Here is a 24,101-nt window from a genome sequence, read left to right on the forward strand (position 1 = left end):
TACTGGGACGGGAGACCACCTGGGAATACCAGGTGGCGTAAGCTAAAAAAGATATATTTTTAAACTAGTGTTACACAACCCAACATAAGCTGGTGTAGACTAGATACACACACTGTCTCCACATTAAAAGGTCTAATGGGGTGCTTATATTTGTGTAGTGTGAAATGGAGATGTGTTTTTTACACTCCCCCTGAGCCAGAGCCGTTGACAGCTACCCGGGAGAAATTAGGGTTAAGTGTCTTGCTCAAGAGGAGACAGACAGATTTTTCACCCAGTCAGCTCAGGGTTTTGAACAAGCAATCTTTCGTTACTGGCCCAACACTCTTAACCTGCCGCACTGTAGGCGATCTGCCACCCATTACTGTAACTTCCTCTGTCTCTGTGGGGAAGGTGTGACTTCATCACACACTAGGGTTCTGAGCTGGTTCTCGTTCTGTTTTATTACAGTCTGGTTAAATCCTTTTGTTTTCTGTTTAAATAACTATAAATGATAACGGAGATCTTACTGGCAGACTGAATCTGGAGAGCAGCCAGAAGAACGCACAGAGTTGATCATTCTCTGTCTCTCTCGCTCTCTTCCACTCTCTTTCTCTCAGGTGTGCACGTTAACCAGTGGATGTATGGATGTGAGTGGGATGATGAGGCTGGAGCCACAGAGGGGTTTGAACAGTGGGGATATGATGGAGAGGACTTCATAGCATTTGACCTGAAGACAAAGTCATGGATCGCCCCAACGCCACAGTCAGTCATCACCAAACTCAAGTGGGACAGTGACACAGCTCACAATGAGCACGAAAAAACTACTACACCCAGATCTGCATTGAGTGGCTGAAGAAGTATGTGGACTATGGGAAGAGCACTCTGATGAGGACAGGTACAGAGACACATGACATGATCTTACTCTGTGATGTTGCAGGATATAATATCATAATGTATTGGATTTAAGTCATATAAAATTCTACTTTTGAAGAACAAAATTATTATCTTAATCGTTTTTGTAACTGAATCGTTTTTTTGTCATTAACCTTGCGTCCACAATGCTCTCTGTTATTTTCTCTCCCATCTCTATCTCTGTATGTCTGTCTGTCTGTCTATTCCTCCTCTCTATTTCCTACTCTACGTTCTCTCTCTTTCTCTTCCACCCTCTTCTTTTTAACTCCCTTGTTCTCTTTTTCTGCCACCCGCTGTCATTTTCTCTCTCTATCTCCGTGTGTCTGATTATTCCCTCTATTTATTCCCTTCCCGCCCCTTCTCTCCAGTCCCTCCGTCAGTGTCTCTGCTCCAGAAGACCCCCTCCTCTCCAGTGACCTGCCACGCGACAGGTTTCTACCCCAGTGGAGTCATGGTGTCCTGGCAGAAAGACGGACAAGATCACCATGAAGATGTGGAGTACGGAGAGACTCTCCAGAACGATGACGGAACCTTCCAGAAAAGCTCCCACCTGACAGTGACACCTGAGGAGTGGAAGAACAACAAGTATCAGTGTGTGGTTCAAGTCACGGGTGTCAAGGAGGACTTCATCAAGGTTCTGACTGAGTCTGAGATCAAGACCAACTGGAGTAAGAAGCAGAGATTCAAATATACACTATACTCAACCCTCCTACTGAATGTGCCCAATATTCTTAATTTCTAAGTTCACTCATCTGCTTAGTGACGCAACCATTCGGACTGCATGTTCTCCTTAACCTCCTGACCTTTTATTGACATTGACAGAGATGCTGCTTAGAGTACATTTTCGACAGAAGTGTACCATCTAGTACTAATGTCTGAATGCTCTGTTCTGATGATTACAGATGACCCCAACATTGTCCTCATCATTGTAGTGGTGGTAGCTCTCCTCCTGCTCGTCGTTGCTGTTGTTGTTGGGGTCGTCATTTGGAAGAAGAAGAGCAAGAAAGGTGAGTGAGGAGAGAAAGATTATTTTCCTATGTAGGCTACACTGTCACCTCAGGTATTATCAGCAGTGTTTTAGTTAGTTTAGAAGTAGTTTACAATCGAGTGTTGTAGTTAGTGATGGTAGAGGAATGTTTGATTGACTCTGATTCATGTAAATAAAGAGTAATGTTGTATGTGACGTATGCAGCAGGATATGCAGTAGGAATACAGGATTCAGAATACTTTCAAACTGATGTTCTCTTGTAATATTCCAGCAAACCAATAATAACATCACGTTCATCTCTGTGTTTCAGGCTTTGTTCCGGCCAGCAGTAAGTGTTTACCTTCATGTTGTTCTCTATTCTGAAAAGATCACTGATTTGTGATGTGTTGGACTGAATCCATTTTAGAATGAGGCTGTGTCTCTTTTCCTTGTAGATTCTGGTGCTGGTTCCAACTAAGATGTTAACTGATGTAGCTACTTAGTTAATATGGAAGGCTGCATTTACTGTGAACCATGTGTTAGGAACTTGTGAATTAACCTGAACTCATGGATGATCTTTCAATCAGTCTTTTTTTCTAATATTGGGGTTTCATTTCTGTTTTAGCTTCCGACACTGACTCTGACAACTCTGGGAGAGCTGCCCAGATGACTTGAGAGACCTCTCTGCTCTTCTGTAGCATCAGAGTAAGTCACTGAAGGTGTCCTCATATTAATGAGCAAACTGATACAACCATTTCCACACTAGTACACAGTCTGACTGTCTGTACTGTGTTTATGTGTGTGTAACCTCTCTTCTTATGTGTTTTAGGAAGGTGCTGAAGAGGAACGTCTCAAGAACATAACACACGTATACTTGCACACACACACACACACACACACACACACACACACAACACAGGAGGTTGGTGCCACCTTAATTGGGTCGAGCGGGCTTGTGGTAATTGCTAGAGCGGAATGGTACCAAATACATCAACATGGTTTGATCTACTCCGTTCCAGCCATTATTATGATCTGTCCTCCCCTCAGCAGCCTCCTGTGACACACACACACTGTAAACACAGATCCATACATCAACAAAAAAAATCTGCTGTCAAAAATATTATTTGGTGATTTTCATTTGAACAGTTTTACTTTCATTTAATCTATAGTTTGGCTTTTTAAAGTGTTGTAATGTGTTTTGAATTGTTAAATGTTATATTGCCACTGTGTGAGGTTTATCTCGTTCTTACAGGTATACTAGAATCAATGGAAAGGATTAGATTGTTGTGAGATGTTAAATTAAGATTTTAACTTAGATTATTCTACAAATAAAACATAAATTTGCTTGATTTTCTCTTAACTGAAGCCATCAAAACAACCACATTTAAAAGATATTGCTGTAAACCGGAAAAACAACATTATTTTGTGTAGTGTAGCTGCACATGTGTAGGTTTTAGTGGGATAACAGAGTAATTGTGTGACATGTTCGATCTTTGCTCACTGTCTTGTTTAACTGTATGGCCATAAACCTGACAAGGCCCATCATTCACATGTTCCATTTGTAAATATTTCTCTTTTAATGAAAGTGGCTTTATTGCTCTAGTTTTTATGATACGTTTGATTTCTGATATTTTTGGGGGTAGTAGGATGTGTAAAAATAAGTTGGTGATGGGGCAAGTTGAACAATTATTTTATTGCAACTGTTTGCGCTTTTTAATATTATCTAATACAAGTCCAGAAAACAGCATAGTAAAAGTGATCCATTTAAGAGATACATAATGAAGCAGCGAAACAACAAATTAGAGACCAAATTCATGCCTTCTGTCATAATGTTCTTACACTTTCAATAAAGTCTACAAAATTTGAATCAAAGTGTCGTACTGGGCCTTTTAATAATGTTTGCAGTAAGATATGTTTTAAACCGCAAAGGATTTGAAGTGAAACAATATCATTTTGTATATGGGTTTAAGAAGAAGTAATATATATTTTGATGATCTGTATGAAATATGATGGGGTGGCAGGTAGGCTATTGGGAGTGTTGGGCCAGTAGCCGACTAGGTAAAAATCTGTCTGTGCCCTTGAGCATGACACTTAACCCTTATTGCTCCTGTAAATTGCTCTGGGTAATAGCATCTGATGACTAAAATGTCAAATATAAATGTTTGAATAAAATACTTCTTTAAAAAGGGGGATAATCTCTACACTGTTTATTTTGTCCTGAACATTATCATATGGTACAGATTAGGATAAATCACCGCTGGTTTTCATTCTCCATTATCTTCTAATCAGGGACTGATTCAGACCTGGAAAACCAGGTGAGTGACCTCTGGCCAATGAATCAGTGATATGTATTGATCAATAAACAGCCAGACAGAAAAGCTGAAGCAGTACATCTGCCTTCTAGGGCTGAAATGAATAGTGCTATAAAAACCTGTTGTACAGAATCCTGCCTGGCAACATGATATCAACATTGGGTTCATTTTAAAACGGGCTACTGTTGAAATGTAAGACTTTTATGGAATGGTGTTGCTATAAGGGACGCAATTCTCTATAATAACACTGGGACCTATACTACACTCCCCATGTAACTACTGAATAACACACTGAGACCTATACTATACTCCCCATGTAACTACTGAATAACACACTGGGACCTATACTATACTCCCCATGTAACTACTGTATAACACACTGGGACCTATACTATACTCCCCATGTAACTACTGAATAACACACTGGGACCTATACTATACTCCCCATGTAACTACTGTATAACACACTGGGACCTATACTATACTCCCCATGTAACTACTGAATAACACACTGGGACCTATACTATACTCCCCATGTAACTACTGTATAACACACTGGGACCTATACTATACTCCCCATGTAACTACTGAATAACACACTGGGACCTATACTATACTCCCCATGTAACTACTGTATAACACACTGGGACCTATACTATACTCCCCATGTAACTACTGAATAACACACTGGGACCTATACTACACTCCCCATGTAACTACTGAATAACACACTGGGACCTATACTATACTCCCCATGTAACTACTGAATAACACACTGGGACCTATACTACACTCCCCATGTAACTACTGTATAACACACTGGGACCTATACTATACTCCCCATGTAACTACTGTATAACACACTGGGACCTATACTACACTCCCCATGTAACTACTGTATAACACACTGGGACCTATACTATACTCCCCATGTAACTACTGAATAACACACTGGGACCTATACTATACTCCCCATGTAACTACTGTATAACACACTGGGACCTATACTATACTCCCCATGTAACTACTGAATAACACACTGGGACCTATACTATACTCCCCATGTAACTACTGAATAACACACTGGGACCTATACTATACTCCCCATGTAACTACTGTATAACACACTGGGACCTATACTATACTCCCCATGTAACTACTGTATAACACACTGTGACCTATACTACACTCCCCATGTAACTACTGTATAACACACTGGGACCTATACTATACTCCCCATGTAACTACTGTATAACACACTGGGACCTATACTATACTCCCCATGTAACTACTGTATAACACACTGGACCTATACTATACTCCCCATGTAACTACTGTATAACACACTGGGACCTATACTATACTCCCCATGTAACTACTAAATAACACACTGTGACCTATACTATACTCCCCATGTAACTACTGTATAACACACTGTATTTCATACAGGGCAACAAAATATCTAGAATGTTATTTATTCAAAAGCCTATTACATTGTTACCAGAGTATTGTGGAACTCCTACACCTAAATGTAAACAGTACCGGCACATATTCCAGTCCAAGTGAAGCACTTGCTGTAAACAACAAAGGGCATACTGAAATACAGTTGAAGTCGGAAGTTTACATACACTTTAGCCAAATACATTTAAACTCAGTTTTTCACAATTCCTGACATTTGATCAGAGTAAAAATTCCCTGTCTTAGGTCAGTTAGGATCACCACTTTATTTTAAGAATGTAAAAAGTCAGAATAATAGTAGAGAGAATGATATATTTCAGCTTTTATTTCTTTCATCACATTCCCAGTGGGTCAGAAGTTTACATACCCTCAATTAGTATTTGGTAGCATTGCCTTTAAATTGTTTAACTTGGGTCAAACGTTTCAGGTAGCCTTCCACAAGCTTCCCACAATAAATTGGGTGAATTTTGGCCCATTCCTCCTGACAGAGCTGGTGTAACTGAGTCAGGTTTGTAGGTCTGCTTGCTCTCACACGCTTTTTCAGTTCTGCCCACAAATTTTCTGTAGGATTGAGGTCAGGGCTTTGTAATGGCCACTCCAATATCTTGACTTTGTTGTCCTTAAGCCATTTTGCCACAACTTTGGAAGTATGCTTGGGGTCATTGTCCATTTGGAAGACCCATTTTATTATTATACCTTTATTTTAACAAGGAACACAGACTGAGACCAAGGCCTCTTTTACAGCTGGGCCCTGCGTACACATACAGTTTAGGTACAACGATTAAGAAACTACAGAAGACAAACAAAACGATCACAAATAACACAAAAAATACAGCAGCAGATTGTTACATTTACACATAGGTTATTCCCCTAACAGCACAAGAACCTGTATTACCCGAAACAGTTACAAGCAATACAAAAATAAAAATCCTCCAATAAATGTTCAAAAATGGGCAAGGGAGACAAGAGTCTCAAGTTTAAGTTTAGTCTGCAGGCTATTCCATAAGCAAGGAGCGTAACAGGAAAAGGCAGCCATACCCAACTCTGTGGAAATCACATGGGCCTCAAGTGTAATCCATGCTTGAGACCTGGTTTTAGGAATTATAATTCTAATGTTGATGAGTGATGATAAATAAGAAGGTAGTTTATTCAGAAGTACTTTATAGACAAACACGAGAGCATGTTGTTCTCGTCTCATGGACAGCGAAGTCCAACCCACATTTTGATATAAAACACAGTGGTGAGTTCTGTAGCTAGCACCCGTAATAAACTTAAGTGCGTAATGATAAGTAGCATCCAGCGATTTAAGTGTTGATGCCGTAGCATGCATGTAGATAATATCCCCATAATCTATAACAGACATAAAAGTAGCTTGCACAATTTTGTCTTCTATTTGTAGAGGACAAACATGTCCTGTTTCTATAGAGGAAGCCTAGCTTGATTTTTAGCTTTTTACAAAGTTCGTCAACATGCATTACATTTGCGACCAAGCTTTAACTTCCTGACCTGCTGTCTTGAGATGTTGCTTCAATATATCCACATCATTTTCCTCCCTCATGATGCCATCTATTTTGTGAAGTGCACCAGTCCCTCCTGCAGCAAAGCACCCCCACAAAATGATGCTGCCACCCCCGTGCTTCACGGTTGGGATGGTGTTCTTCGGGTTGCAAGCCTCCCCCTTTTTCCTCCGAACATAACTATGGTCATTATGGCCAAACAGGTCTACTTTAATTTCATCAGACTAGAGGACATTTCTCCAAAAAGTACGATCTTTGTCCCCATGTGCAGTTGCAAACTGTAGTCTTTCTTTTTTTATGGCGGTTTTGGAGCAGTGGCTTATTGTGGGAAGCTTGTGGAAGGCTACCCGAAACATTTGACCGAAGTTAAACCATTTTAAAGGCAATGCTACCAAATACTAATTGAGTGTATGTAAACTTCTGACCCACTGGGAATGTGATGAAAGAAATAAAAGCTGAAATAAATCATTCTCTCTACTATTATTCTGACATTTCACATTCTTAAAGTGGTGATCCTTTTATTCGGATTAAATGTCAGGAATTGTGAAAAACTGAGTTTAAATGTATTTGCTAAGGTTTATGTAAACTTCCGACTTCAACTGTAAGTGAACTCTGGCCAATGAATCAATGATATTTATTGATCAATAAACTGCCAAGGAGAACAGAGCAGCTGTAGCAGTACTTCTGTCCTCTTCCATGCTGAAATTGAATAGCCTATCATAGGGTATTCACCAAGACCTGTCGCACAGAATCCTGCCTGGCAACAGATGACATCAACGTTGGTAGACTTGTATGGAATGTAGTTGCTATAAGGGATGTAATTCATTTTTTATCATGAAATGTTGGGACCTACAGTATACTCCCCATGTAACGACTGCACACACTATTCCACTATTCATTTCCACAGTGACTCGTTTATCAAGCTGAGAAAATGAACATAATATGGGAGAAATAGGCTACTTCTGGTGTTATGGCAAATTCATTCCATTAATTAAAAACTTCCTTTGGTAGCACATTTTGCTTGTAATGTTTGATTTGTACAGTGAACTCCTACACTAAGGTGGACATTTACAGAATGGTGCCAACCAAAAGAAACTGGGCGAACACATCCGACTGGTTTGGGACATGTACTGTACTTGTGTTTCAGGAAACAGTTTGTTACGCTTGATAGGACGATAAGGACTTTACTTACTCCTTCAATTGTTGGTTATGAGGTTGTTATTTGACCCTTTTGTATGCTAAAATATTTGACTTAACCTCTTCAAGTCACAAAGTTGTCAAGTCACAATTTATTTAACGTGTATTTCACAAGTCTCAACAGACTACAGAGAAAATAAAAAGCCAGGTTTGTATGACTGGCACTGGGAAATAACTGGTCGATTCTCGTATACCAGGGTTCCCCAACTGGTGGCCCGAGGGTGATTTTTGGACATAAAATACTTGAAAAACACCAGCAAATCAGCTCCAAGTGATTTTAATTTGGGTAATATGTTCCAAAGTATTCCCACGCATAATATAGATACACTGAGTGTACAAAAATCTAGGAACACCTTCCTAAAAACAAATCTATTCATCGGGGAATGGACTCTACAAGGTGTCGAAAGCGTTCCACAAGGATGCTGGCCCATGTTGACTCCAACGCTTCCCACAGTTGTGTCAAGTTGCCTGGATGTCCTTTGGGTGGTATAGACCTACTTGATACAAACGGGAAACAAGAACAACCCAGCGGCATTGCAGTTGACACAAACAGGTGTGCCTTGCACCTACTACCATACCCCATTCAAAGGCAACTAAATATTTTGTCTTGCCCATTCACCCTATGAATGGCACGTACACAATCCATGTCTCAATTGTTTTAAGGCTTAAAAATGATTATTTAACCTGTCTCCTCCCCTTCATCTACACTGGATCTACAGTGATCCACACTGAAGTGGATTTAACACATGACATCAATAAGTGATCATAGCTTTCACCTGGTCAGTCTATGTCATGGAAAGAGCAGGCGTTATGATGTTTTCCAAACTCAGTGTATGTGGTCTGAAATGATTATGTTTTAGTCAAATATACAGTATGTCTGGTCAATTTGCGATTTGTAATTATGTTCTGGCCCCCTTAAGAAAAAATCTAGTCATATACTGTACATTCAACTCAGACTGGTAACAGATGCAGCAAGTTGTGCCAAATGTTTTTTTAAACCTTTTTTCTCCCCAATCGGTAGTTACAGTCTTGTCCCATCACTGCAACTCCCGTACGGACTCAGGAGAGGCGAAGGTCGAGAGCTGTGCGTCCTCCGAAACACAACCAAGCCACACTGCTTCTTGACACAATGCCTGCTTAACCCAGAAGCCAGCCACACCAATGTGTCAGAGCAAACACTGTACATCTGGCAACCGTGTCAGCACCCAGCCCGCCACAGGACTCGCTAGAGTGCGATGGGACAAGGACATCCTGTCCTGCCAAACCCTCCCCTAACCCAGATGACGCTGGGCCAATAGTGCACCACCTCATGGGTTTCCCGGTCACGGCCAGCTGCGACAGAGCCTGGACTCGAACCCAGAATCTCTAGTGGCACTGCTAGCACTGCGATGCAGATGCAGTACCTTAGACCACTGCACCACTCGGGAGGCCCGTGACAATTCATTTGACATAAACATTGTTAGGCATGTTGGATCTCCAGGTTAAACAATAGAGGCCAGAGTATACAGTTTGAAAACAGTCTTTATTTGGAGCAGTGTTGGGATCAGTTGAGAGAGAACACAGTGTGTCTGTGGAAACTGATCTGGGATCAGAACATGCCTTTCCTGTAGCGGTGGATCAGCTCTGAAACGTCCTCCTTACACACCTTTATCCAGCCGTCCTCCTGCATGTGGTACACTGGACAAACACACAGACACAGTTACACATACATGTATTTAAAATACATCAATTAATGTAAAGGTATTGTTTACATTTTAATTTTCCTATGGCTTCAGCATATAATAAATCCTAACGAGATACGATTATAATTCAATATTTAGTTATAACCTCTTACATGGAATTCACACCTGGAATTTACACAGCAAACACCTATCTGTGATTCACATGGTCACACAAGAAATGACGTAGTCAAGTCAAATCAAATCAAAATAGTCACAGAACGAGTATAGGTTTAGAACAAGGTCACTCACGGTTGACCACTCCTCCGGAGTAGGCGTCTCTGTGTGTGGCGTGGGTGATGCCGCGGCGGCCCAGCTCGTACGCCTCCTCAACCGTCATGTCCTCACGGTAGCCGCTGTCAATCACTCCGTACGCATAGCTGCTACCACAACCAGTAGAGAACATACGACCGGAGAGGCGTGTGGCGTTGTCATCCACGTAGTACAAACCAGGGCCCTGGACAGCAAGACACAAATCAATTAAAACTCATCAACAGACGTGACAATTGGAGGCACTCCAACAGTACTCAAACATATTGTGTACGATAAGGATGAAAATGTAGGCTTTCAAATAAACATGCACACTCGTGCACATATCACACACACACATACCACACATACACATCACACACACGCACATTCCACTCCTCACTCTCACCCACCCTGTACCTTATTGTCCCAGCCAACGATCATGCTGCCCATAGACAGCCCCATGCCCCTGTATCCCAGCATCATGTTACACAGCAGCTTAGAGGCTGCAGACACTGAGATCCTCTGCTTGTTCCTCAGTTTGTACAGCCTGAGACACAAAGAGATGGTCAGTCACTGTATGAGACTAGGCAGTCAGAGTGCTAACACACTGGTTTACCTCCTGATACATTTTAACACCCCAGATACCTAAAGGGTCAAGGCATTAATATGGCTTAGTAGCAGACCAAGAAGACCAAGAAAGGGAGAAGGTCTAGATAAGCATTATGGACTAAACGTTAAGTAGATGGTAACCACAAAGTCACTGGTTGATACTGATATGGTTGTGAGGTGATTACTTTATGTCCCATGCATTTGTTATGAGTGTAAGGAAATTGATTGGTACATGTTCTCTTCATCCAACCCATGCCTATAAACCTGACTTACACAGGCAGGCATTGATGACTGTGATATTAACACCATGTAACTGTATAGTGGGACTCAATCCCAAAGACATGCTCCAACAGACCTGCACTCCTTAGCCAGCAGTCTCTCCCAGTACTGGCAGTCAGCAGCACTGCCGGACATGGTCCCCAGCAGGTAAGGGTTGATCTCTATCACCTTGTTAGCCTCCTTCGACGCTACAGGGAAAGACAAATACATGGCAACAGGGTTAGAGAATGTTTACTTTACGTTTGGTTATAGATCTCTGGGGAACTGAGATACATTCTGCATCTGGCGGTGTGGGACGTGTCTACGACTGCTTCTGGAACAGAAATCTAACGGACCAACTCAAAGCTGATCACATCAACCTTCCCAAGGTAAATCACATCAAAATGGATGATCTTACAATCACCACTTGTAGATTTGGTTTAGTACTCACAATACAGTAGGCAGTTATAGAAGAAACAGTAGTATGTAATAGATCCTTTATAGCTTAGATGGTAGAGCACGGTGCTTGTAACACCAGGGTAGTGGGTTCTACTCCCGGGACCACCCATATGTAAAATGTATGCACGCATTACTGTAAATCGCTTTGGATAAAAGTGTCTGCTAAATGACATATATGCAGTATGTATGCTATTACTGGTTTATTACTGTGTATAGGTGTTGTCGGACCAAGACTCTGCGAGGCTGATGGGGTGAAGTGGTTTTGGTTATCAAGGAAAGCTAATCCTTATGGAATGTGATGTTTACCAATGTAGCTGCCAGCTGAGGCCCTGGAGTCCACAGCCACAATGACACCATGGCGGAATGTGAAAGCCAGGGTAGTAGTACCATGGTTCAGATCAATGGACACACCACCTTCACGGCTGCATGACTTGAGGAACCCTGAGGGCTAGAGAGAAAGAGAGCAATATACAGGGGAACTGAGAAATAGATTGATCCACTCGTTTAAAAATGAGTGAGACAGCAGCTTTAGTCAGCATCTTTTCTGGAGTGTGTGTGCGCACATGTATGGTTGTGCGTGGCGTGCGTACAAATGTGCTTGAGGTGAGTTGTGCTTCTTCATTGAACCATGCGTAATTCTATAGTTCACTTCACATCATCATCATCAATGCAAATTGAAAGAAGCTTAAATTTGATTTTGGCACATACCCAAGATCACGCTCTCCTTTAACAATCTAATATGAAGACTAATTGGAGCATTGGCATTTTTTCATTGAATATCATGAATACATTTTCCAATATTTCTTATTAAAAAAAGAATAGGATACTCACATCCACTCCAACGGGAACAGAAAATTGCTTATTCGGTCGGTCGATAAAATGCCCTACTCCTGTTCCAATAATCTGCCCACGAAGTTCCGAGTAGGATTTATAACCACTTACATCGAAAAGGGCCATACTGATTCAATCACATATACGAATGTAGACTCAAATATAACAATATAGGCTATCTCTTCATTAAATTTGAAAGCAAAAATACAGCCTTAGTTTGCTCGGTTGCATCAAGGAAATGTCTTTCCTTACAATGCATACGAAACCGAAAGGGTTTTTAAGGTAACTTCTCATTCGTGATCGTAAAAGTTACCAACACAGTATCTATAGGCTAATGTGTATTTGACATTAGCCTAGCCAAGCCTATAGTCATACTGATAAACATGTGTTAATAGTCTTGGAAGTTTTGCCATAATATATCACAACAATATACAGTAAATTGAGTGTAAATGTATCACATTTGGCCAATCGCAGAGCATTATTTGTGGTATCGTCATCAGTAAATATGGAGACGTACCTGTTAATAGGTTTCATGTGGTAAACATTATGGTGTATTACGTTTCACAATTTGTTCACTATTTGAAACATTTAAAATATCTAAATCCCCTGGAAGGTAGTAGCAGTTATATTCTTCATTGGTGAACCATGGCAAGATTATTAAAAACATACATAAAAATTAAGATGATGTGAGAACTGTGCTAAAAGGGAAAGCTAAAAGTGAGGGAAAACTCAAACACTTTGTTCATGAAAAAGAATGTAGACTTTTTATTCAATCAATCACTTTACAATATTTCACCCACTAGCCTAGGCCTATTACCTGTTCAAAATGTATCGCTGACTACAGTTCATTCAACTAAGATCTTTATGTCACAATGATTTTAAGGCTTTGCATTGTAGTGTCACCTAGTAGTCAAGTCTTGTCATTATCAGGTGTCTTGTATTCATTTATTTTATGTCTGAATATTGTGATTAGCCTCTGTGTGACTGTCTCCAGCCTCTCTGTCGTTTCAGAGTGGTCAGGTTCAGGCAGTATCCATCCGCTGGACTGTCTTCTGCACCACCTCCAGCTCCAGAGGGACTATTTTCTCTGTCAAAATAGACGTTGTACCTGTGCCATACTTGTATCTCTTCCGCCTGAATGAGAGAGGGCGAGAGAGAGAGTGTGAGAGAGAGTGGGAATGAGAGAGAAGAGAGAGAAATGAACCACTGTTTTGACAAACAACAATAAAAAAAAAATCGCAAATATGCTGTCTAGACTAATACTTGAAGCACAATCTGAGGATGGTGACATCATTTACCTCTTGTCTTTGTACTCTGACTCCTGGTACGGCCTGATGTAGTCCACCCCCTGTTTAGTGATGACACAGATATCTATGTTGTTTCCTGAGCCCAGGTCACTCATGATTCCAGAGTGGATGGCATCCCGGACCAGCTCCTTAGCCTCCTCCATCTAGTAGGACACAGGGATTGGGAGTGAGTGAATGGACTGGGATTGGGGAGGTAAGACTACAATACATCCAGCTTAATGTAAACAAATCGAATGCGTTCTTCATGGCGAGTCCAATGACTTAACTCTTGAGACTTGAACTCTATCGACGCGATAGCATATGAACTAAATGTATGACAACTTCTAGGCTGCCTAAGGAAAAGTCACAAACCTCCATATTAGGTTTGAACCTGTCCTCCAGAATCCCCAAAGCAGCCAAGTCGCCAGACCCTACACAAAAACACAATTCAAAGTAAAACACGTATGAATCAACTAAATGTAATTATTTATAGATTATTCATGACTAGTCGATTAATCAACTAATAATGGCCCAAACTAAAACAATATATGGGTGGATGCTTATGTATGCTTGACACAGCAGCAGTCACTCACCCATTGCAAGGTATTGCACATTGTCTATGCTCCCATAGGGCCCCACTGTGTAGAGGTGATTACCGGTACAGTCCACCCCTCCTAGGATTAGACTGGCCCCTATCTGGCCCCGGTACCTATGAGAGAATGATGAGATAGATTATTAACAAACAAGAATTGCAGAATGTATTTCAACAGAATGTAATGTTTAAATGGGCAATCTGCGATTGCTACATCAATTTTTGGACTTTTAAATGAATGATATATACCCATTGATTCTTGAAGAATGTAACTTATAAATGCCTCATGAGCTTATTAGTTCAACTGTCGTACCCCTATCAGAACCCAAAATAGAAGCATTTTTTACTCCAATGTTTATAAACAATGTAATTGTAAACAAACACTGAATAGCCTCAAAACATGGGCCTAGATTCAGTCAGTTCAGCTTTAACCAGCGATAACCGAAAACAGCAAAGCATAGCATAGCTTTTGTTTAGGCGATGTCGGAGGTGTAACTGCGTTGGAGCGGTCAAATCCACAAGTGGTTCGCCGGCGTTATACCCATCGCGAACATTGCCATAGGATGCACAGAGTCGCATTAGTAGAAATCCCATGCAGCCGTGTTACAAGTTCGAACACCGGAATGTGTGACGTAATCTACACCTCGATCAGGCTGACAGGAATCCTTATTATTTGGTTTTATGTTTTTCAATTTGAGCGTCATTATTTCTATAGAGCCTACACTTTCTCGTTCTGAACTTGTAACAGAAATGGTGTGGCTTTGTGACAATAGCCACACGAGCAGCCGCTCACCGAATCGTCAGCTCCAACGCCGTTAAACTTCTGACACCGCCTGAATAGAAACAATGAAATGCGATTGTTGGTTATCACAGGTTAACACTGAACTTATTCAATCTAGGCCATGGTAAAAAAAAGTATAATAATTGACCTCACAGATGGTCAGTCCTTTCATCCACAGCTTTGTCGATTCATTTGAGAGTGGTTACATTTCTCCAGCCACATCCCTCAGCTGTTTACCAAAGCAGTGGCTGGGTAACCGCTTTGTTGTTTTTTAAACTGCAGATTGCCCCTTAAATGCTCTAACGAAGTGTAATGTTTAATACTCCAATGCAACGATTCCCAACTCTGTTCCCCGAGTATCCCCAACAGTACATATTTCTGTTGTGGCCCCGGACAAGCACACCTGACTCCACTTGTCAACTAATCAGCAACCCATTTACAAGTTAAATTAGGTGTGTTTGTCTGGGGCGTCGACAAAAATGTGTGCTGTTGGGGTTACTCGAGGACCGGAGTTGGGAACCACTGCTTTAATGGAGAGTGGTAAAGATACACACACACCTGAATAGCATGTCCTGCAGTATGTTTACTGCCATCACGACACGTGGGTTCCTGCCGCTGTTCATAGAAAAGATGGTGAGGTTGGAGGAGAGCAGGTCGGTGGTCTTCTCTGTATCCGCTGCAGTCCCTGCACCACAGCAGCTGACAGAGGGAGTAGGCAGGAGAGAGGGGAGAGGAGAACAATGGATGTGCGGGCATGGATATCTCAAATAAAAGGGACAACCTCCATTTTTTCACTACTCTTCCACTTCTCTCCTACACACGACAATCAATTCCATTCTAAACATAAGTCACACATTGACTACCCCTTAAAACAGGTGTAGGCCTACTCACTATATATTGGGGGAGATGTAGTGGATCTTGGCACACATCTTATCAGCCACCACTTCACCGGAGGTGGCCCGCGTGTCTGCTCCCAGTACCACTCCCTCCTGCACAAACAAGGCCCCAAAGAACACTCCATTTAATACATAATTAATTTCAATACATTTTGTCCATCATTATTGTCTTTTTTAAGTCAAATATAGATAGGCAAGGATCATGATAAGGTACAGGGAACAAAAATGTAAACACAACATGCAACAATTTCAAAGATTGTACTGAGTCACAGTTCATATAAGGAAACCAGTCCATGTAAATAAATTCATTAGGCCCTAATCTATGGATTGCACATGACTGGGAATATAGATATGCATCTGTTGGTCACAGATACTTTAAAGAAAAAGTAGGGGCATGGATCAGAAAACCAGTCAGTATTTGGTGTGACAATAATTTGCCTCATGCAAATTTGCCTCATGCAGCGTCTCCTTCACATAGAGTTGATCAGGCTGTTGATTTTGGCCTGTGGAAGGTTGTCCCACTCTTTTTCAATGGCTGTGCGAAGTTGCTGGATATTGGCGGGAACTGGAACATGCTGTGGTACACATCAATCCAGAGCATCCCAAACATGCTCAGTGGGTGACATGTCTGTGAGTATGCAGGCCATGGAAGAACTGGGACATTTTCAGCTTCCAGGAATTGTGTACAGATCCTTGCGACATGGGGCTGTGCATTATCATGCTGAAACATGAGGTGATGGTGGTAGATGAATGGCATGACGATGGTCCTCAGGATCTCGTCACGGTATCTCTGTGCATTCAAATTGCCATCGATAAAATGCAATTGTGTTCGTTGTCCGTAGTTTATGCCTGGCTATACCATAATCCCACCGCCACCCTGGGGCACTCTGTTCACAACGTTGACATCAGCAAATTGCTCCCCCACACAACGCCATAAACGCTGTTTGCCATCTGCCCAGTACAGTTGAAACCGGGATTCATCCGTGAAGAGCACACTTCTCCAGTGTGCCAGTGGCCATTGAAGGTGAGCATTTGCCCACTGAAGTCGGTTACGATGCCAAACTAAAGTCAAGTCAAGACCCTAGTGAGGACGACGAGCACACAGATGAGCTTCCCTGAGATGGCTTCTGACAGTTTGTGCAGAAACTCTTTGGTTGTGCAAACCCACAGTTTCATCAGCTGTCAGGGTTGGCTGGTCTTAGACGATGCCGTAGGTGAAGAAGCTGGATGTGGAGGTCCTGTGCTGACATGGTTACAAGTTGTCTGCGGTTGTGAGGCTGTTTGGACGTACTGACAAATTCTCTAAAACGAGGAGGCTTATGGTAGAGAAATTAATATTAAATTATCTGGCAACAGCTCTGGTGGACATTCCTGCAGTCAGCATGCCAATTGCACGCTCCCTCAAAACTTGAGACATCTGTGGCATTGTGTTGTGTGACAAAACTGCACATTTTAGAGTGGCCTTTTCTTGTCCCCAGCATAAGGTGCACTGTGTAATGATCATGCTGTTTAATCAGCTTCTTGATATGCCACATCTGTCAGGTGGATGAAAATGTTCACTAACCGGGATGTAAAACATTTGTGCAGGAAATTTGAGAGAAATAGTTGTTTTGTGCATATGGAACATTAATGGGATCTTTAATTTCAGCTTATGAAACATGGGACCAACACTTTACATGTTATATTTTTGTTCAGTACAGTGCTTGACTTGGGCTTGTGCTCACCGGAGCTGAGTACAAGCACCTCAAATGTTCTACTGCTTGAGCTCCTGTTCCTCTTATAGAATATTATCTCAAAAGTATTGTGGAGCTCCTGCACCTAAATATAAAGAGTACCTACAGTATGTCAGTCCAAATCAAGCACAGGTTCATTATATTATGTTAAATGAACTTAAAATATATGAAATGGGACCAAAATGAAATTCGGCCCACTATATGTATCTCCACTTATTAGAGATGCCTTCCCATTTCAGTGGACATCACGCTCACCTTGCACACTAGTCCAGCTATGGTGGTCCCAGTCTTCATAGGCTTAAGTGTCTTGGTATGTCCTCCCTCAAGCAGGCCCTCCAGAGCAACATTTCTGTTTGATGAAGATATAGACCAATCAAATACACAATACCAATACAGTGTACCACAAAATCATACAAAGAAAAGCCCTATCTAATGATGACCAGATCAATAACATTGCAATCATCTGATTAACACATAGAAGTATGACTTTCATTAAAAGAAAATGCAGAAAGAGTCAAATGCAGCCTTTAAAATGATTTAGTCTTGCGGGTCTTTTTATAAAACATATTTTCATAGATTATACGAGTTATTACTTTCACTTTTGATATAGCCTTGGTATGAGAATAGATCAATAATTACGATTTACAAAACAAACTCAATATTATTATCTTTAAAAATAAAAGGGAAATCATACCTGGCGACGTTCTCGAAATTAAATCCCGATGTAGGTATTTCGAGAACATTTGATAGCGCCATACCTGAAAAGGGTTATTTTGCACTCAATTGTAAGATTCTGACTTCCCTACAACCCTTTGCACGTCGCACGAGGTCGCAATATTCTCGATCTGATGTGACCCTACAGTATGTGACTAAGGAACGCAGTTTTATCCCTCTTTTTCATCGGCGTTAATAATGGAAAGACACTTAATGGACTCTCAAATCAAAGGAGTTAGCACAGGCGTAAGTAAATTGTTTTTTTAAATATATTTTGTATCTGATAATGTTATACATTTTCCTAAATTGAAACAGCGATATACAGTAGCCTACATTTTGGGACCAATTTACCCTCAGGATTTTAGTTCTAGGTTGCCTTGTTGATTTTGTCATTAATTCATCTCGGTACACTAAAGCTGAAATTCATCTAAAACGTTTATACATTTAACTTAATAATAATAATAACTTCATATTTTCTGAAGAACAAAGGGCTGAATTTACTTTCGTTTTCGAGTCATTCATCTGCAACTCAAGCTCAGGGTAGAAATTAACCTACGTACACGCTCCCAAAATCCCAACTACAGCCCATCCATTGACTGTATAGACCAAGGGTGTCAAACTCATTTTGCTCTGGGGGCCGCGTTCAGATTTTAACAAGGTCGGGAGGGCTGCACTGAAAATTGGTTATATTTCTATTGGTTATAAAAAATAGTCCTCTAGCCATCGAATTTCGCATGCTCCCTGTATGAAAGTGTATGAATGTAAGTCATTTCTACACAGTTTCGATTTGGTTTTAGTCATTTTAAAGTATATTGACTTTTTAAACACAAACCACCCGGATTGGACCCTCTCACCAGCTGGATGTTTAACACCCCTGGTAAAGACCATATTCACAAGGAGGAAAATAACCTTAGATCAGATATAATAAATGTCATAAATATACAGTGAGGGAAAAAAGTATTTGATCCCCTGCTGATTTTGTACGTTTTCCCACTGACAAAGAAATGATCAGTCTATAATTTTAATGGTAGGTTTATTTGAACAGTGAGAGACAGAATAACAACAAAAAAATCCTGAAAAACTCATGTCTAAAATGTTATAAATTGATTTGCATTTTAATGAGGGAAATAAGTATTTGACCCCTCTGCAAAACATGACTTAGTACTTGGTGGCAAAACCCTTGTTGGCAATCACAGAGGTCATGCGTTTCTTGTAGTTGGCCACCAGGTTTGCACACATCTCAGGAGGGATTTTGTCCCACTCCTCTTTGCAGATCTTCTCCAAGTCATTAAGGTTTCGAGGCTGACGTTTGGCTACTCGAACCTTCAGCTCCCTCCACAGATTTTCTATGGGATTAAGGTCTGGAGACTGGCTAGGCCACTCCAGGACCTTAATGTGCTTCTTCTTGAGCTACTCCTTTGTTGCTTTGGCCTTCTGTTTTGGGTCATTGTCATGCTGGAATACCCATCCACGACCCATTTTCAATGCCCTGGCTGAGGGAAGGAGGTTCTCACCCAAGATTTGACGGTACATGGCCCCGTCCATCGTCCCTTTGATGCGGTGAAGATGTCCTGTCCCCTTAGCAGAAAAACACCCCCAAAGCATAATGTTTCCACCTCCATGTTTGACGGTGGGGATGGTGTTCTTGGGGTCATAGGCAGCATTCCTCCTCCTCCAAACACGGCGAGTTGAGTTGATACCAAAGAGCTCCATTTTGGTCTCATCTGACCACAACACTTTCACCCAGTTGTCCTCTGAATCATTCAGATGTTCATTGGCAAACTTCAGACGGGCATGTATATGTGCTTTCTTGAGCAGGGGGACCTTGCGGGCGCTGCAGGATTTCAGTCCTTCACGGCGTAATGTGTTACCAATTGTTTTCTTGGTGACTATGGTCCCAACTGCCTTGAGATCATTGACAAGATCCTCCCGTGTAGTTCTGGGCTGATTCCTCACCGTTCTCATGATAATTGCAACTCCACGAGGTGAGATCTTGCATGGAACCCCAGGCCGAGGGAGATTGACAGTTCTTTTGTGTTTCTTCCATTTGCGAATAATCACACCAACTGTTGTCACCCTCTCAACAAGCTGCTTGGCGATGGTCTTGTAGCCCATTCCAGCCTTGTGTAGGTCTACAATCTTGTCCCTGGCATCCTTGGAGCGCTCTTTGGTCTTGGCCATGGTGGAGAGTTTGGAATCTAATTGATTGATTGCTTCTGTGGACAGGTGTCTTTTATACAGGTAACAAACTGAGATTAGGAGCACTCCCTTTAAGAGTGTGCTCCTAATCTCAGCTCGTTACCTGTATAAAAGACACCTGGGAGCCAGAAATCTTTCTGATTGAGAGGGGGTCAAATACTTATTTCCCTCATTAATATGCAAATCAATTTATAACGTTTTTGACATCTGGATTTTTTTGTTGTTATTTTGTCTCTCACTGTTCAAATAAACCTACCATTAAAATTATAGACTGATCATTTCTTTGTCAGTGGGCAAACGTACAAAATCAGCAGGGGATCAAATACTTTTTTCCCTCACTGTATGATCATACAAATATATAATTTTTATTATATCTTATATATATATCTTACATCTAACTGATTATACATGCTCTGCATTTGATCTCCTACAGACCACCATCTTGGCGGTGACGTTCAATGGAGGGGTTATCATCGGCTCAGATTCCAGGGCGTCCATTGGAGGGTAACATGCTGACCACACCGCTCATGTTACATGCGCGAGCGACGCAAAATAAATGTACACATACATGTTATTCAATGATTGCATCCAAACTGCTCACGCACGTCAACAAACGTCTGCGTAGCCAGGCGCTAAAATAGAGCTTGGTTCTATTTGTGATACTTGACCTGCTGCAAGTCCCGCCTCTCCCATCTCCTCATTGGTTTTTAGGAGCATATACCCACGTGGGTGATTGAAAGATGAACTGAGGTCCACACTCCAGTCCAGTCGGTGCTGGTAATGCACCAAGTTGGTTGCCAACCGCCACAAAAAGTCTAATGAAAAAGAAGAAGACTGAAGGAGGAGAGATTACTAGAAACTAAGTCAGTTTACCCTTTTATCTGTGGATTAATTGTCGGAGTAGAGGACCTTGTGCATTTCAGGTAAAATAACAACCCAATGTTTATATCCCAGGACAAATTAGCTAACAACAGCAAGCCAGCCATGAATGTTTAATGCTTTTCAAGCTGGCCCCAAATGAATATAGTTGGTTCAGAATTAGTTTTGATATTTCAACCTGCATTGTCCTGATCGCGTCTGGTGCGGATGAACAAAATCAAGACGCACGCGTGCGCCCTGTCTAGTCTGCATGTAAGGAGGATCTTCAACACCTATTAACACCTACACCCAAGTTAATCATATTGCCCCTCCTTTCCTCAAGACATGTCTTTATGATCAAATACGTCTGTGACACGCAACATATTAAATAAATCAGCCATCATTTATAGCAATATATACATTGGAATGTGTCACCAGGAGTCTATCTAATGTGTCTCTGTCTCCACTTCACTCACAGGAGCTACGTGTCCTCTAAGACCATCAACAAGCTGATCCAGGTCCATGACAGGATATTCTGCTGCATCGCCGGCTCCCTGGCAGACGCTCAGGCCGTCACCAAGGCTGCCAAGTTCCAGATCTCCTTCCACAGGTATAGACCACCCTGTCCCTTTCCCTTCTCTGTCCCTGGCCTTGTCTGGATCGACATAGCTCATGATGATTGATGTCAAACTATTGAAGCTTGACTGATGTGTGATTGATTTGTATTATTATCAGCAACAGGGAGACCTCCATTTTAGAGGTGGTCTTAGTAGTAATGTGCAGCCTACGTTTACATTTTAGTCATTTAGCAGACACTCTTATCCTGAGCAATTTACAGTACCAATTAGGGTTAAGTGCCATGCTCAAGGGCACATTGACAGATTTATTTTGACCTAGTCAACTCGGGGATCAAACCAGCGACCTTTCGGTTACTGGTCCGAAGCTCTTAACCGCTAGGCTACTGCCTCTTGAACTACAATAGACATAGAAACAAACTGTGGAATAATCTTGATGCTGAATGATGACACCCATGTCTTTTCTGTGTCTGCCCTGTGTGGTAAGTATCCAGATGGAGTCCCCTCCTCTGGTGAAGGCCGCAGCGTCCGTGTTGAAGGAGCTGTGCTACAACAACAAGGAGGAGCTGCAGGCCGGCTTCATCACTGCAGGCTGGGACAGGAAGAAAGGGCCACAGGTGAAGCCCTGGGGCATAACAAACAGTCAAACAGACATATAGAATAGAACACAATAGAATAGAACACACATGATTTCTGACTGTTATCTCACCTGTAGGTTTACACAGTGGCCCTGGGTGGTATGTTACTCAGTCAGCCGTTCACCATCGGAGGATCAGGCAGTACATACATCTACGGTTACGCCGACGCCAAATACAAACCTGACATGAGCAAAGAGGAGTGCCTACAGTTTGCTAAAAATGGTAAAAGTTGATTTTCCCTTTAGGCTTCCTTGTTTTATCCAAATTACACTGTTTTTATATAGGATAAAAGATGTCAGATTATGAATAATTTTTTATATTTTTTATTGAAAACATCTTCCAGTGGGACAAGAGAGTGATTGTAGGATGGGTTTGCGATGGGATTATTGGCACTGGAACACAACAGATCTGTTTCCCGAAAATGTGGAAGGATATGGTTCCATACCCATCTCTGCCTGCCATCTGACCTATTTTCCTCTCTTTCCTCCCTCCCCCTTCTTTTTCTCCTCTTCACCCCACCTAGCTCTTGCCCTGGCTATGGGCAGAGACAATGTCAGCGGGGGCGTGGCACACCTGGTAGTGATCACGGAAGAGGGGGTGGAGCATGTTGTCATCCCTGGAGACAAGCTGCCCAAGTTCCATGACGAGTAGTGACACTTCAATCAGCCAATCAGCTGTGACACTCTGTGAGAGGAATTTGGAACCTTCACCCAACCATTCACTGTTGTTCATACTGTACATGCAGCATTTGGTGTTCATAGGCCTAACTATTCACATCGGTTTTGGGACTGTGGTTAGAAATAAACACTACTGATTTCCAAGAGTACAATGTGAGAATCTTCTCTGCTCCTGCCTATGTGTTTTCTAATCCACACTGTGTTCATTTTGTTTCTGTGCTTTATATATTTGTTCATCTAATGACCTTTGTATGGAATCAATAAAATCAAAGTAAAAATATCTTTACACTGCGTGTAAGTGTGTTTGATTAGAAATTTGTCAATCTGACAGTCCCCACTATAATTGATTAGGCTATTACTGAGGGAATACGCCCTATTTACTTTGAGGCATCACTAGCAATAGATTAGTAAATATGTTCAAATCAAATTTTATTTGTCACATGCGCTGAATACAACAGGTGTAGTAGACCTTACAGTGAAATGCTTACTTACAAGCCCTTAACCAACAATGCAGTTTTAAGAAAAATAACAGTTAAGAAAATATTTACTAAATAAACATGTGTAAAAAATGTCAATAAAAGAGCAACAATACAATAGCAATAACGAGGCTATATACAGGGGGTACCAGTACCGAGTCATTGTACAGGGCTACAGGTTAGTCGAGGTAATTGAGGTAATATGTA

At 41.5% G+C, this 24,101-nt stretch overlaps 4 protein-coding genes across 4 annotated transcripts; 2 read left to right on the forward strand and 2 right to left on the reverse strand.

Moving 5' to 3' along the window:
- Positions 1 to 596: 596 nt before the first annotated feature.
- On the forward strand, positions 597 to 3,725 carry LOC106588401 (BOLA class I histocompatibility antigen, alpha chain BL3-7). Its single transcript, XM_045709561.1, is given in 7 exon segments — positions 597 to 797; positions 800 to 874; positions 1,260 to 1,559; positions 1,794 to 1,898; positions 2,190 to 2,207; positions 2,484 to 2,563; positions 2,692 to 3,725. Coding segments are annotated over 6 exon segments (729 nt in total). The 5' UTR covers positions 597 to 616; the 3' UTR covers positions 2,534 to 2,563; positions 2,692 to 3,725.
- A 6,120-nt stretch (positions 3,726 to 9,845) lies between these two features.
- LOC106588400 (proteasome subunit beta type-8) lies at positions 9,846 to 12,798 on the reverse strand. Its single transcript, XM_014177342.2, has 6 exons — positions 12,470 to 12,798; positions 11,945 to 12,086; positions 11,277 to 11,388; positions 10,730 to 10,859; positions 10,313 to 10,517; positions 9,846 to 10,019 (listed from the first exon to the last, which is right to left on the reverse strand). The coding sequence occupies exons 1-6, from the start codon at positions 12,593 to 12,595 to the stop codon at positions 9,931 to 9,933; spliced, it is 804 nt and encodes a 267-aa protein (XP_014032817.1). The 5' UTR covers positions 12,596 to 12,798; the 3' UTR covers positions 9,846 to 9,930.
- Positions 12,799 to 13,210: 412 nt separating this feature from the next.
- Positions 13,211 to 18,736, reverse strand: LOC106588398 (proteasome subunit beta type-7). The gene is made up of 8 exons (XM_045709832.1): positions 18,452 to 18,736; positions 18,013 to 18,106; positions 16,020 to 16,117; positions 15,687 to 15,827; positions 14,349 to 14,464; positions 14,128 to 14,186; positions 13,768 to 13,919; positions 13,211 to 13,603 (listed from the first exon to the last, which is right to left on the reverse strand). Exons 1-8 carry the CDS (start codon positions 18,511 to 18,513, stop codon positions 13,492 to 13,494), a joined length of 834 nt encoding a protein of 277 aa, XP_045565788.1. The 5' UTR covers positions 18,514 to 18,736; the 3' UTR covers positions 13,211 to 13,491.
- On the forward strand, positions 18,445 to 23,696 carry LOC106588399 (proteasome subunit beta type-6-A like protein-like). Its single transcript, XM_014177341.2, has 6 exons — positions 18,445 to 18,717; positions 21,104 to 21,174; positions 22,007 to 22,138; positions 22,591 to 22,720; positions 22,819 to 22,963; positions 23,265 to 23,696. Exons 1-6 carry the CDS (start codon positions 18,670 to 18,672, stop codon positions 23,390 to 23,392), a joined length of 654 nt encoding a protein of 217 aa, XP_014032816.2. The 5' UTR covers positions 18,445 to 18,669; the 3' UTR covers positions 23,393 to 23,696.
- Positions 23,697 to 24,101: the final 405 nt, after the last annotated feature.

The sequence above is a fragment of the Salmo salar genome, chromosome ssa27 (assembly GCF_905237065.1).
Source record: "Salmo salar chromosome ssa27, Ssal_v3.1, whole genome shotgun sequence".
Lineage (NCBI taxonomy): Eukaryota > Metazoa > Chordata > Actinopteri > Salmoniformes > Salmonidae > Salmo > Salmo salar.